This window comes from Pempheris klunzingeri, chromosome 14, assembly GCF_042242105.1.
Source record: "Pempheris klunzingeri isolate RE-2024b chromosome 14, fPemKlu1.hap1, whole genome shotgun sequence".
In the NCBI taxonomy this organism is placed as follows: Eukaryota; Metazoa; Chordata; class Actinopteri; order Acropomatiformes; family Pempheridae; genus Pempheris; species Pempheris klunzingeri.
This window is the reverse complement of record NC_092025.1, coordinates 24,971,807-24,985,136: the sequence shown is the minus strand read 5'-3', so window position 1 is coordinate 24,985,136 and position 13,330 is coordinate 24,971,807. Positions and strand designations below refer to the sequence as shown.

General features: G+C 42.4%; 2 protein-coding genes and 2 long non-coding RNA genes across 5 annotated transcripts; 2 read left to right on the top strand and 2 right to left on the bottom strand.

Annotated features, from left to right (window-relative positions):
- The first annotated feature begins 254 nt into the window (after positions 1 to 254).
- On the top strand, positions 255 to 1,448 carry LOC139213509 (uncharacterized). Its single transcript, XR_011585432.1, has 2 exons — positions 255 to 1,042; positions 1,343 to 1,448. It is a non-coding gene; the product is annotated as an uncharacterized lncRNA (long non-coding RNA).
- On the bottom strand, positions 1,310 to 5,997 carry LOC139213504 (uncharacterized). Of its 2 annotated transcripts, XR_011585421.1 has the most exons (7): positions 5,902 to 5,997; positions 3,860 to 4,414; positions 3,114 to 3,319; positions 2,770 to 2,884; positions 1,744 to 1,940; positions 1,598 to 1,678; positions 1,310 to 1,567 (listed from the first exon to the last, which is right to left on the bottom strand). XR_011585421.1 is itself a non-coding variant. In XM_070844215.1 (5 exons), exons 2-5 carry the CDS (start codon positions 4,334 to 4,336, stop codon positions 1,767 to 1,769), a joined length of 972 nt encoding a protein of 323 aa, XP_070700316.1. In that variant the 5' UTR covers positions 4,337 to 4,414; positions 5,902 to 5,993; the 3' UTR covers positions 1,315 to 1,766. The 2 variants fall into 2 exon arrangements, 1 of the variants encoding a protein (XP_070700316.1); XM_070844215.1 differs by having other exon boundaries at positions 1,315 to 1,940; positions 5,902 to 5,993.
- A 483-nt stretch (positions 5,998 to 6,480) lies between these two features.
- On the top strand, positions 6,481 to 7,631 carry LOC139213510 (uncharacterized). The gene is made up of 2 exons (XR_011585433.1): positions 6,481 to 7,269; positions 7,526 to 7,631. It is a non-coding gene; the product is annotated as an uncharacterized lncRNA (long non-coding RNA).
- A 72-nt stretch (positions 7,632 to 7,703) lies between these two features.
- Positions 7,704 to 10,621, bottom strand: LOC139213505 (uncharacterized). Its single transcript, XM_070844216.1, has 5 exons — positions 10,028 to 10,621; positions 9,269 to 9,474; positions 8,926 to 9,040; positions 7,831 to 8,063; positions 7,704 to 7,800 (listed from the first exon to the last, which is right to left on the bottom strand). The coding sequence occupies exons 1-4, from the start codon at positions 10,502 to 10,504 to the stop codon at positions 7,890 to 7,892; spliced, it is 972 nt and encodes a 323-aa protein (XP_070700317.1). The 5' UTR covers positions 10,505 to 10,621; the 3' UTR covers positions 7,704 to 7,800; positions 7,831 to 7,889.
- Positions 10,622 to 13,330: the final 2,709 nt, after the last annotated feature.

Here is a 13,330-nt window from a genome sequence, read left to right as displayed (position 1 = left end):
CGCCAAATCCCAGAGCAGGACAGAGTAACCAGCCCCCCACTGTCAGAGTGTACAGACCATGGACTGATGCAGACGTGACCCTGAAGAGTTCATAACAGAAATAAAGAGACTGTGTGACAGTTTCAGGCTGGACACAGTGGAAGCAGAGAGAGTTTTGCGATGTGTCGTAAAACAGGATTGGTGTTTGGTGAAGGGGACGTGGGACCCCTTTGAAAACAACGCACCCAATTCATTCGGAGATGGACAATACAATGAGAGGACAGAGGCACTGTATGGTGGAATAGTCCAACACTACAGAGGACAGGCTTGTTGCTCTAAAGTGTTAGAGTGCAAACAGGGACCAGAGGAGTCAGTGCTAGTCTATTTCAATAGGCTGAGTCAGATTTTTGCAACTCACAGCGGTGTTCCTGTAGACCATGCAGACATGAGTAATTACAACCTACAGCTAACAAATGCATCCACAAATCTGCAATGGTCTTAAAAAGCAGCTCGTAGGATGGAGGAGTGCAGGGATTCAAGCCACCAAAGATCATGCAGAACATGGTGAGGAACAAATGAATGTAAAGAAAAAGAAACTTACGGTTAAAAGTAATGATACTTTTCTAACTGAGGACTGTGATGAATTTCCCACTGATGAATATTATGATGTTTGTTACCGAGGAGATGATTGCAGAGGAGGATCACGAGGAGGACGACGAGAGGCAACATGACCATGATCAGTCAGCATGACTCGCTCAAATGGGTCACACACCAACAACACCTCTCTCATAGAAATTAGAGACTCAGTGTCGCGTAAAACTGCCTCTGCCCACGTGGCTGTTTTACATTTATGTCTAGTAACTTTACTGGGACGAGACCAAATGCACGCATCAAGCATAAGAGGAGTCCCAACTCCTGAAGGCAAACTAATCCTTCCAAAGAATCTTTTCAGATTTGCAGCTATTTTGAGTCATGGGATTTCACATGTCTCAACAGGAGGGATGGTATCTATGATGAACAAAACATTTACAACCTATGGTTACCAAAACTACTCCAAGACAAGGTACGTTTCCTGAAGCAACCCACCATTTTCAAATTATCTGTATGGATTTCATAGAACTAAACAAAAATCGAAGGAATCTGGCTCCAATCTCCTCGATCTAAAGAGTCTTTTGACAGTCGGTTTTAGAGTATTTGTACTGTATATTTAGAGTATTTGTACTGTATATTTAGAGTATTTGTACTGTATATTCATCATAAATATAATCGATTGAAGCTGCTCTGACTTCATTTTCCTGCACATATGAAGCGTGTGCTCAGCTGTATGTTTCAAATTGGGACCTTTTTTTTTTTCCTTTTCCAGAGAATTGCATCCAGCAGCTTCAAACAGGAAGAGTTCCCTACGATCAGACAGGAGGGGGTGATGTTCTGTTGTCATTTCCATTAAACAGAACACAAATGAAGACGAACCTTGACTTCAATCATTTAGTCTTTATTACTGATGTTGTAAATTTCCCCATCATGGGACGAACAAAGGAATACATTAACTTATCTTAACTTATCCTAACTTAACATAACTTATCTTATCCTAACTTACCTTATTTTAACTTCTCCTAACTTAACTTATCTTAACTTAACTTATCCTAACTTAACTTATCTTATCCTAACTTAACTTATCTTATCTTAACTTAACTGATCTTATCTTATCTTAACTTAACTGATCTTATCTTATCTTATCTTATCTTATCTTAACTTAACTGATCTGACCTGATCTTGTCTGATCTTAGTTAGTTTAGCCCTTCAGCTCTCTCCAGAGGTGAGGGAAAGTCCGGCCATAATTCTTTAACAAACTCTTCAGCCTCTGGGAAGTCAAGAAATTCACACTTCTTATCAATGGGAGGATATCCCTTATGACAGAACTTCAGGTTCTCTCTCAGTCGTTGAGCGTCAAAGTTCAGCACCTAAAACAGAAGACGACGGCGAGAAGATCAGAAGAAGACATTCAAAATGGCTGCCCTGCAAGGTTAGCAGCCGTGCTAAGTGCTAAGTCACTGACTGAATCACTGACAACCATTTACTCACACTCATGATTTAGAGTCACCTGTTAACCTAACGTGCTTCACAGACTCTGCTCACTGACCAATCAGAGGAGGTCTTTGTGGAATGAACGTCACTTCTGGCTCCAAAAACCAAGATGGCGACTCCCATAAAGCCAAACTTGGTACAGCGAGCAGGAGGCAGGACACGATGCAAAAAGTGCAGTAAAGTTTTGTCTACATCACATAAAAGATGGCGGATGAGGCTGCGACTCACCATAATGACAACTGTTTTTGTGTTGATATCAAAAAGACACGAATTTGGACGTGTTGCACAACATTTACATATTTTATCATATATGCAAATGACTAATGTTCAACTCTCCTCCATGTTGCCTTCAGCCAGAGCTTCCTGCTCATTTGCAGGTAAAAGTTTAGCAGGCTTTTGATATCTGTAGGAGCCATTTATGTGCTCTGCACCTCCTCTTTACTGAAATCACCTCCTGGGTTTTGCTGACGTTGAGCAGCAGGTTGGTCTTTGAACGCCACTTTGCAAGGCTGTTGATTTCCTTCAGTTATGAAGTCAAATCTCTGTTTAAAGTCTATTACATAAAAACTATCTGAGTCAGAGGATCTGATCTGTCATAAACGACTGAATCTGCCCTGAACCTGCAGAATATAAACAGAATATAGACAGAATATAAACAGAATATAGACAGAATATAGACAGAAAGGGTCATTTTCACTTTTCTACCTGTTCATCCACATGCAGGGCGACGGTGACATTATCCCAAACATAAAACTCAGGATCAGGCGTCACTGGTTGAGCTTCCAGCAGGTTTTCATCGCGTCTCAGGACCAACTCATATCTGCAAAAAAAACCAAAAACAAACACATTTTAACCTTTTAAGTGTTTGAGTTCCTGTGATTAATTCTGTGGTTAGTTCAGGTGTCTGTAATAACAGTGGGACAGTCCAGTGTCTGCGGTTAGTTCAGGTGTCTGTAATGACAGTAGGACAGTCTAGTGTCTATGGTTAGTTCAGGTGTCTGTAGGACAAAGAGGACTCCCCATACAAACACATTTTAAATGGTCCTTACCCGTGAGTCTCACTCATCGCCTCCGGCCTCCAAATCAAGCGGCCATCTTTGTGAGTGCAGACAGCGTTTGGGTCGTCAGTCAGCAGAGGATACTTAGAGAACTGCTCCTGATTGGCTGGGCTGTGGACCAGCACTACGTACATCACTCCCTGTTTGTACAGGACGGTTTCGAACACCCGCATGACGGGCGGCTCACCAGAACAAAACTGGAGAAAATTAAGAGATTTTATTATTATATTTTTTCTTATTATTCTTCAGAGTCAATAAAAACAAAATCGTTTTGCCCTGATTAATAATATCGATCATGTGTTTAGCATGTATCTGTCTGTCCGCAGCTAATCTCTCAAACTACTGCGTCAGCCTGATATTTTTTATATTCTATCTAGGTTTACATTTAGGATATAGACAGACAGACAGACAGACAGATAGATTTACAATAGTAAAGAAGTAAAATTCACCACCATGAATACAAACAAATAAGTAAGCAAAATAAAAATAAAAATGAACAAAATGTTGCTGTTATTAAACAGGGATATGGTTTGGTTATAGTTATGGATAGGGTAGTTTAGGTTAGGTTTAGGTAGGTTATAGTTATGGTTAGGTTATGGTTAGACTTGGTTTAGTTTATGATCTGCACTCTACTTTTCTAGTTAGTGTAAGAATTCTTGAGTTATGGCGAAAAACAACCACAAAAATCTACCCGTCCGAGTGGACGTTAGTGGTGAAGAGAACCGGACCACCAGTACCTGCTCGCTGTAGGCCTCCAGCACCTCCTCCAGGGGGAAGGTGAAGCGGTACGAGCCCAGCCTGGAGGTCTTCAGGAAGGCCGGAGAGGTGGCAAACTTCCCCAGGAAGCTCTGCTGCCTCTGGGCCTGCTCCTCCGTCTGGTCTGGGCAGGAGGCCTCCAGGAGCCTCTTCTCAGCTGACGCCACCTCCTCAGCTCCCACATCCAGACTCCACCACTGCAGGACGCCTTTACCGGGGTTCCTGAACCCACCGGACCGCCTGATGCCCCGTAATCCATTTATGTTTGTGTCATGCTTCAGACGAGACACATGAAACTCTGGTCGAGGGTACTCAGGGATGTTTGTTTTGAAGAGATAAACTTCCATCTTAATTTTAACGCCTGCTTTCACCACTTCCTGTTTCAAATCACTCAGCTTCAGATGTCGACCCTCAACAAAATTCTCCTCGAATCCTCTGTCGTTGCTTCGTCTCTCCATGGTCAAATGAGCAAAGAGACCAATGAACAGTGTCACTTCACCGTGGGATCAGTTTGCTCTGCTCTTCAGAGGAGTGATCTTTAATAAGCAACAACAGCTGACAGTTTGAAAACAGATAATAAACCACTCCTGTGTGTTTGATCACGCAAATGTGACGCATTGTGTGAGCAAACAGGACAAATAGGTTTACACTGATAGAAACTAATCCACACCATCATTTTCCTCCGACTGAAATGCTAACTAACTAACTAACTAACTAACTAACTAACTAACTAACTAACCAACCAACTAACTAACTAAGTTACTGCAAATACTGAATATCTGTGTGGTCAGTTTTCAATCGCTGAGCATGAAGAAGTTTAAGCTTCAGGGCTTAATATTTGGACTGTATATTTACAGTATTTGTACTGTATATGTTATAAGAATCCCCATCCGAGGACGTGCTCGTGAGTTGTCAGACAGAAAGGCACTCGAGGGTTCTGCAACAGTGTGCAGCCTCAAATCTACAAGGACTAGAAGACCTGAATAACCCAGATGTCTTTCATCCTCATGCCAGCAGATGATCCCACGATGTGTGAGAGCTTCGCCCACAACTCCCATTATGAAAACCAACTGTACCTGCTCACTGGTGGAGCCTTTCACTCTGTAACCTCCATGATGTTGTTGCACTGTTAAACGCTCCTCTGACATGTGAGATTAAACTTTATTATAACTCGCAATCTGGCTCCAATCTCCTCAACCTAAAGAAAAGTCCTTTGACAATTTGGCGCAAAACGTGGGGCCCCAGTATCCACTCTCTTCCTCAGGGGGAAAAAACAAAAAGACAGTGTGCAAGGCTGAGAGAAAAAACTCAGAGGTAAGACCTCCACCGCAGGAGTCCTAAAAACCTGTTTTGGACAGGGAGGCCAGGGCCACTGGAGAGAGGGACGGTGACGGGGCGTAGCAGAGGAGTCCGGGACTCAACAACAGGGGTGAGTTAAACAAAAGAATAGGTCAGGGGCCTATGGCAAGTCAGGGACTTACAGTAAAACGTCTTTAGAAGGACGACAAAAACGAATCTCTCAGCGCCTGAGTTAACAATAATAGACGTCCGGAAGGGACTTCAGGGAGTCAGGGACTCACAAATAATAAAGAATAAAACTCGAGGAAAATAAATATATATATATAAATAATAATAATAATAAATAAATAAGAAATAGAAACAGAACATAATAATAATAATCATAAAGGCCTGAGATGGGGAATTGCTGCAGTAGTTGTTGTTATCAAAGTCAGGGACCTGACGAGGTCCAGTATGAAGGAGATGTGAAGCTCATGAAACAGAAAGAAGAAAACAATGTAAAATATTTGGAAAAATGGCAAAATAAACATGGGTTTAAGGGAAAACTGCAAGAAGGAGATTGCAGAGCATTGGTGGCAAAGATTGAAACAAAGACAAAGGGAAGTAAGACAAAGGCAATAAAGGAAGGCCTCACAGCCAAACTGTCCTTCAGCGCCAGAGGGAGAAAAAACAGAGACCGAGAGAAAAGGAGAAGGAATCAGAAGGGGAAAAGAACTTTTCTAACCTTTATCCTGTGTTGTATTCTGCCCGAGATAAGCGAGAGGACAACGAATACACACCCCTGGGTCCTTTCCCCGATCTACCACCATACCCGGATCCACAACAACCACCTCTGCTGGCCGCGCCTCTCCTGGGGAAAGTCGCTCCAAAGTCCTCCCCTCCAGGATCGTCCTCCTCGTCGTCTGCCCCCCACCAGTTGCCTCAATCATCCATGTCCGGGGTGGACACACCACACTGGACCAGAAGTGGTAATCCATTATCTCAGCTCTCCAACACCACCGGTACCTAATCTAGGACTTAAAGATGCAGAAGTGTTTCCTATGATAGAAACGCCAAATCCCAGAGCAGGACAGAGTAACCAGCCCCCCACTGTCAGAGTGTACAGACCATGGACTGATGCAGACGTGACCCTGAAGAGTTCATAACAGAAATAAAGAGACTGTGTGACAGTTTCAGGCTGGACACAGTGGAAGCAGAGAGAGTTTTGCGATGTGTCGTAAAACAGGATTGGTGTTTGGTGAAGGGGACATGGGACCCCTTTGAAAACAACGCACCCAATTCATTCGGAGATGGACAATACAATGAGAGGACAGAGGCACTGTATGGTGGAATAGTCCAACACTACAGAGGACAGGCTTGTTGCTCTAAAGTGTTAGAGTGCAAACAGGGACCAGAGGAGTCAGTGCTAGTCTATTTCAATAGGCTGAGTCAGATTTTTGCAACTCACAGCGGTGTTCCTGTAGACCATGCAGACATGAGTAATTACAACCTACAGCTAACAAATGCATCCACAAATCTGCAATGGTCTTAAAAAGCAGCTCGTAGGATGGAGGAGTGCAGGGATTCAAGCCACCAAAGATCATGCAGAACATGGTGAGGAACAAATGAATGTAAAGAAAAAGAAACTTACGGTTAAAAGTAATGATACTTTTCTAACTGAGGACTGTGATGAATTTCCCACTGATGAATATTATGATGTTTGTTACCGAGGAGATGATTGCAGAGGAGGATCACGAGGAGGAGGACGAGAGGCAACATGACCATGATCAGTCAGCATGACTCGCTCAAATGGGTCACACACCAACAACACCTCTCTCATAGAAATTAGAGACTCAGTGTCGCGTAAAACTGCCTCTGCCCACGTGGCTGTTTTACATTTATGTCTAGTAACTTTACTGGGACGAGACCAAATGCACGCATCAAGCATAAGAGGAGTCCCAACTCCTGAAGGCAAACTAATCCTTCCAAAGAATCTTTTCAGATTTGCAGCTATTTTGAGTCATGGGATTTCACATGTCTCAACAGGAGGGATGGTATCTATGATGAACAAAACATTTACAACCTATGGTTACCAAAACTACTCCAAGACAAGGTACGTTTCCTGAAGCAACCCACCATTTTCAAATTATCTGTATGGATTTCATAGAACTAAACAAAAATCGAAGGAATCTGGCTCCAATCTCCTCGATCTAAAGAGTCTTTTGACAGTCGGTTTTAGAGTATTTGTACTGTATATTCATCATAAATATAATCGATTGAAGCTGCTCTGACTTCATTTTCCTGCACATATGAAGCGTGTGCTCAGCTGTATGTTTCAAATTGGGACCTTTTTTTTTTTCCTTTTCCAGAGAATTGCATCCAGCAGCTTCAAACAGGAAGAGTTCCCTACGATCAGACAGGAGGGGGTGATGTTCTGTTGTCATTTCCATTAAACAGAACACAAATGAAGACGAACCTTGACTTCAATCATTTAGTCTTTATTGTAAATGTTGTAAATTTCCCCATCATGGGACGAACAAAGGAATACATTAACTTATCTTAACTTATCCTAACTTAACATAACTTATCTTCTCCTAACTTAACTTATCTTAACTTAACTTATCCTAACTTAACTTATCTTATCCTAACTTAACTTATCTTATCCTAACTTAACTTATCTTATCTTATCTTATCTTAACTTAACTGATCTGACCTGATCTTGTCTGATCTTAGTTAGTTTAGCCCTTCAGCTCTCTCCAGAGGTGAGGGAAAGTCCGGCCATAATTCTTTAACAAACTCTTCAGCCTCTGGGAAGTCAAGAAATTCACACTTCTTATCAGTGGGAGAATATCCCTTATGACAGAACTTCAGGTTCTCTCTCAGTCGTTGAGCGTCAAAGTTCAGCACCTAAAACAGAAGACGACGGCGAGAAGATCAGAAGAAGACATTCAAAATGGCTGCCCTGCAAAGTTAGCAGCCGTGCTAAGTGCTAAGTCACTGACTGAATCACTGACAACCATTTACTCACACTCATGATTTAGAGTCACCTGTTAACCTAACGTGCTTCACAGACTCTGCTCACTGACCAATCAGAGGAGGTCTTTGTGGAATGAACGTCACTTCTGGCTCCAAAAACCAAGATGGCGACTCCCATAAAGCCAAACTTGGTACAGCGAGCAGGAGGCAGGACACGATGCAAAAAGTGCAGTAAAGTTTTGTCTACATCACATAAAAGATGGCGGATGAGGCTGCGACTCACCATAATGACAACTGTTTTTGTGTTGATATCAAAAAGACACGAATTTGGACGTGTTGCACAACATTTACATATTTTATCATATATGCAAATGACTAATGTTCAACTCTCCTCCATGTTGCCTTCAGCCAGAGCTTCCTGCTCATTTGCAGGTAAAAGTTTAGCAGGCTTTTGATATCTGTAGGAGCCATTTATGTGCTCTGCACCTCCTCTTTACTGAAATCACCTCCTGGGTTTTGCTGACGTTGAGCAGCAGGTTGGTCTTTGAACGCCACTTTGCAAGGCTGTTGATTTCCTTCAGTTATGAAGTCAAATCTCTGTTTAAAGTCTATTAAATAAAAACTATCTGAGTCAGAGGATCTGATCTGTCATAAACGACTGAATCTGCCCTGAACCTGCAGAATATAAACAGAATATAGACAGAATATAAACAGAATATAGACAGAATATAGACAGAATATAAACAGAATATAGACAGAATATAGACAGAAAGGGTCATTTTCACTTTTCTACCTGTTCATCCACATGCAGGGCGACGGTGACATTATCCCAAACATAAAACTCAGGACGAGACGTCACTGGTTGAGCTTCCAGCAGGTTTTCATCGCGTCTCAGGACCAACTCATATCTGCAAAAAAACCAAAAACAAACACATTTTAACCTTTTAAGTGTTTGAGTTCCTGTGATTAATTCTGTGGTTAGTTCAGGTGTCTGTAATAACAGTGGGACAGTCTAGTGTCTATGGTTAGTTCAGGTGTCTGTAATGACAGTAGGACAGTCCAGTGTCTGTGGTTAGTTCAGGTGTCTGTAGGACAAAGAGGACTCCCCATACAAACACATTTTAAATGGTCCTTACTCGTGAGTCCCACTCATCGCCTCCGGCCTCCAAATCAAGCGGCCATCTTGGTGAGTGCAGACAGCGTTTGGGTCGTCAGTCAGCAGAGGATACTTAGAGAACTGCTCCTGATTGGCTGGGCTGTGGACCAGCACTACGTACATCACTTCCTGTTTGTACAGGACGGTTTCGAACACCCGCATGACGGGCGGCTCACCAGAACAAAACTGGAGGCAATTAAGAGATTTTATTATTATATTTTTTCTTATTATTCTTCAGAGTCAATAAAAACAAAATCGTTTTGCCCTGATTAATAATATCGATCATGTGTTTAGCATGTATCTGTCTGTCCGCAGCTAATCTCTCAAACTACTGCGTCAGCCTGATATTTTTTTATATTCTATCTAGGTTTACATTTAGGATATAGACAGACAGACAGACAGACAGACAGACAGACAGATAGATTTACAATAGTAAAGAAGTAAAATTCACCACCATGAATACAAACAAATAAGTAAGCAAAATAAAAAAAAAAATGAACAAAATGTTGCTGTTATTAAACAGGGATATGGTTTGGTTATAGTTATGGATAGGGTAGTTTAGGTTAGGTTTAGGTAGGTTATAGTTATGGTTAGGTTATGGTTAGACTTGGTTTAGTTTATGATCTGCACTCTACTTTTCTAGTTAGTGTAAGAATTCTTGAGTTATGGCGAAAAACAACCACAAAAATCTACCCGTCCGAGTGGACGTTAGTGGTGAAGAGAACCGGACCACCAGTACCTGCTCGCTGTAGGCCTCCAGCACCTCCTCCAGGGGGAAGGTGAAGCGGTACGAGCCCAGCCTGGAGGTCTTCAGGAAGGCCGGAGAGGTGGCAAACTTCCCCAGGAAGCTCTGCTGCCTCTGGGCCTGCTCCTCCGTCTGGTCTGGGCAGGAGGCCTCCAGGAGCCTCTTCTCAGCTGACGCCACCTCCTCAGCTCCCACATCCAGACTCCACCACTGCAGGCCGCCTTTACCGGGGTTCCTGAACCCATCGGACCGCCTGATGCCCCGTAATCCATTTATGTTTGTGTCGTGCTTCAGGCGAGACACATGAAACTCTGGTCGAGGGTACTCAGGGATGTTTGTTTTGAAGAGATAAACTTCCATCTTAATTTTAACGCCTGCTTTCACCACTTCCTGTTTCAAATCACTCAGCTTCAGATGTCGACCCTCAACAAAATTCTCCTTGAATCCTCTGTCGTTGCTTCGTCTCTCCATGGTCAAATGAGCAAAGAGACCAATGAACAGTGTCACTTCACCGTGGGATCAGTTTGCTCTGCTCTTCAGAGGAGTGATCTTTAATAAGCAACAACAGCTGACAGTTTGAAAACAGATAATAAACCACTCCTGTGTGTTTGATCACGCAAATGTGATGCATTGTGTGAGCAAACGGGACAAACAGGTTTACACTGATAGAAACTAATCCACACCATCATTTTCCTCCGGCTGAAATGCTGCAGGACATGTTTTTAGTTTCTGCTCACCAGAACAGTCAGAACAGCTTCACCAGAGAACCAACTAACCAACTAACTAACTAAGTTACTGCAAATACTGAATATCTGTGTGGTCAGTTTTCAATCGCTGAGCATGAAGAAGTTTAACCTTCAGGGCTTAATATTTGGACTGTATATTTATCATAAATATAATCGATTGAAGCTGCTCTGACTTCATTTTCCTGCACATGTGAAAAATCAGAACAGGCAAACAAGGAATTTGACTTAGTGAAACTTGACTCTCTGTGTACAGTGAAGGTAAGAACACGACAATATAAACAATATAGAACTCTATTGACATATATATACTATATATATATATATATATATATATACATACATACAATGGAGGGAGGTGTAGTGCAAATTGCAGTGCAAAGAGAGTAGCGCGTAATGTTACCTGGTCGGCTCCAATTATTCTCTCTGCAGACCTGATTGTCCTTTGCAGTCTGTTCCCGTCCTGTTTGGTGGCCGATCCAAACCAGTGTTACGACTATGGTCGTACGTTGTGTGTGTGTGGGTGTACGTGTTCTGCTTCCTTCGGAGTTCCGTTAATGACCAACCTTTGTTCAATTTCCTTAGATTTAGTAGGGGTGGACTGCCAGTTTCCGTTTATGAAGTTTTCTCCTGTGTTTCTTAGAGCAGGAGGTTAGATCCCTGTCTTTTTGTTTCCTGTTAGGTCAGCTCTGTGGTTAATTTCTAGAGAGGATTATTATTTGTTGTTTTGGCCTGGGTCCACCCTGAAGCTCTCAGTTCTGTTTATTGGTCATTTGTTGTTTGTGGAAAATAAACCTGTTATCCAGTGAAGATCGTGTCAGTGACCATTTGGGAATTGGGGAAGTGAGGCTCTTTTATTTTACGCTCCAGAACCCCTAGACTGGGGCGTAACACCAGACAGTGATGGAGGTGCAGAGAACAGACTGGATGATGGCAGAGTAGAAGGAGATCAGCAGCTCCTGTGGCAGGTTAAACTTCCTGAGCTGACGCAGGAAGTACAACCTCTGCTGGGCCTTTTCACGGACAGAGTCTATGTGCTGAGTCCACTTCAGGTCCCGGGAAATTGTGGATCCCAGAAACTTGAAGGAATCCGCAGTAGACACTGTGCTGTTGAGGATGGTAAGGGGGGCATTTCTCCTGAAGTCCACTGTCATCTCCACGGTCTTGAGCGGGTTCAGCTCCAGGTGGTTCTGACTGCACCAGAACCAGGACCGGCTGTTCCACCTCCTGTCTGTACGCTGACTCGTCACCGTCCCGGATCAGACCGATTACCGTGGTGTCGTCAGCGTACTGCAGGAGTTTCACAGAAGAGTCCCTTGAGGTGCAGTCGCTGGTGTAGAGGGAGAAGAGAAGTGGGGAGAGGACGCAGCCCTGGGGGGTGCCGGTGCTGATGGTCCGCATGAATTTAATGACTTTTTTTATTATTATTTTTTTTTTTTTATTATAAAATATATATATATACATATATATAAAAATATTATTATATTTTATTTTATTTATTTATCACCAAAGAGATTGTAACAGAAAACATCTAAATCTTGTTAAATTCTTTACATTTCTACTTGGTGATTACCCAGAGTCGTCGTGACTCTGATGTGGAAGTTTCTCCTCAAAGGTTAAACTTGATTTAGTTTAATTTCTCTTGGGGTTTTTTTCAAATTAAAAGCCTCTCAGATTGTCAGTTTTGGGGGGGAAATAGAGATGAACTGAAGAAAAGAAAGAAATATTTGATGTGAATAACGAGTCCTTTGTGTGTTTGCGACGTCTCCACACAACCAGCGTCTGTGTCTGTGTGTGTGTGTGTGTGTGTGTGTGTGTGTGTGTGTGTGTGTCTGTGTGTCTGTGTGTGTGTGTGTGTTACAGAGACAAAGTCCTTTTGTCCTCTGTATTTCCTTCCACTGGTGTAAACAGTCAGTTTTTCTTTACATTCATCAGGAGACAAACACTCAATTTTAAACCCTAAAACGTTTCAGATTAACGTGCGAATGATCATTTAGTCGGTTTAAAAACGTGGAACCTCAAACTTTGCTCCTGTTTATCAATCGGCTCTGAAATTTTTGTTTTGTTTAAGGGTTTGGATATACTGACAGTTTTTACAGCTTATATCTCTGTTATATTCTATATCATTATTGTCTATATTGTCTATTTATTGCGAATGGGCTGCAATGGCTGCAACGTGATCCTTTGGGACAACTGCACCTGATCACAGTAGGTCCACTAAAAGAGCTTGTTTGATCCACTGACAGGCTCAGAGTGTTATTCTAAGTGTGTGACAGCATCATGGAAAGGATCCCTACAGAGAGAGACCTGGAAGATCCTTTTGGTTTAACCACAAACAGCACACACACCAGACTACATTCACTAAAACAGGGATTTGACCGTTGCTAGTCCACTGCTGTCTCAACCAGTTAGTTTGTGTTATTGTGTGACTTTGGTGTTTAAAATGTTTAGTTCAGATCCAACACAATATTTGTGTGGCACATAATAACCCACACAAGCTAACTGATCAGCGCAACAGCAGACCAGCAACTCCTGTGTTGTACAAGGTAAAATT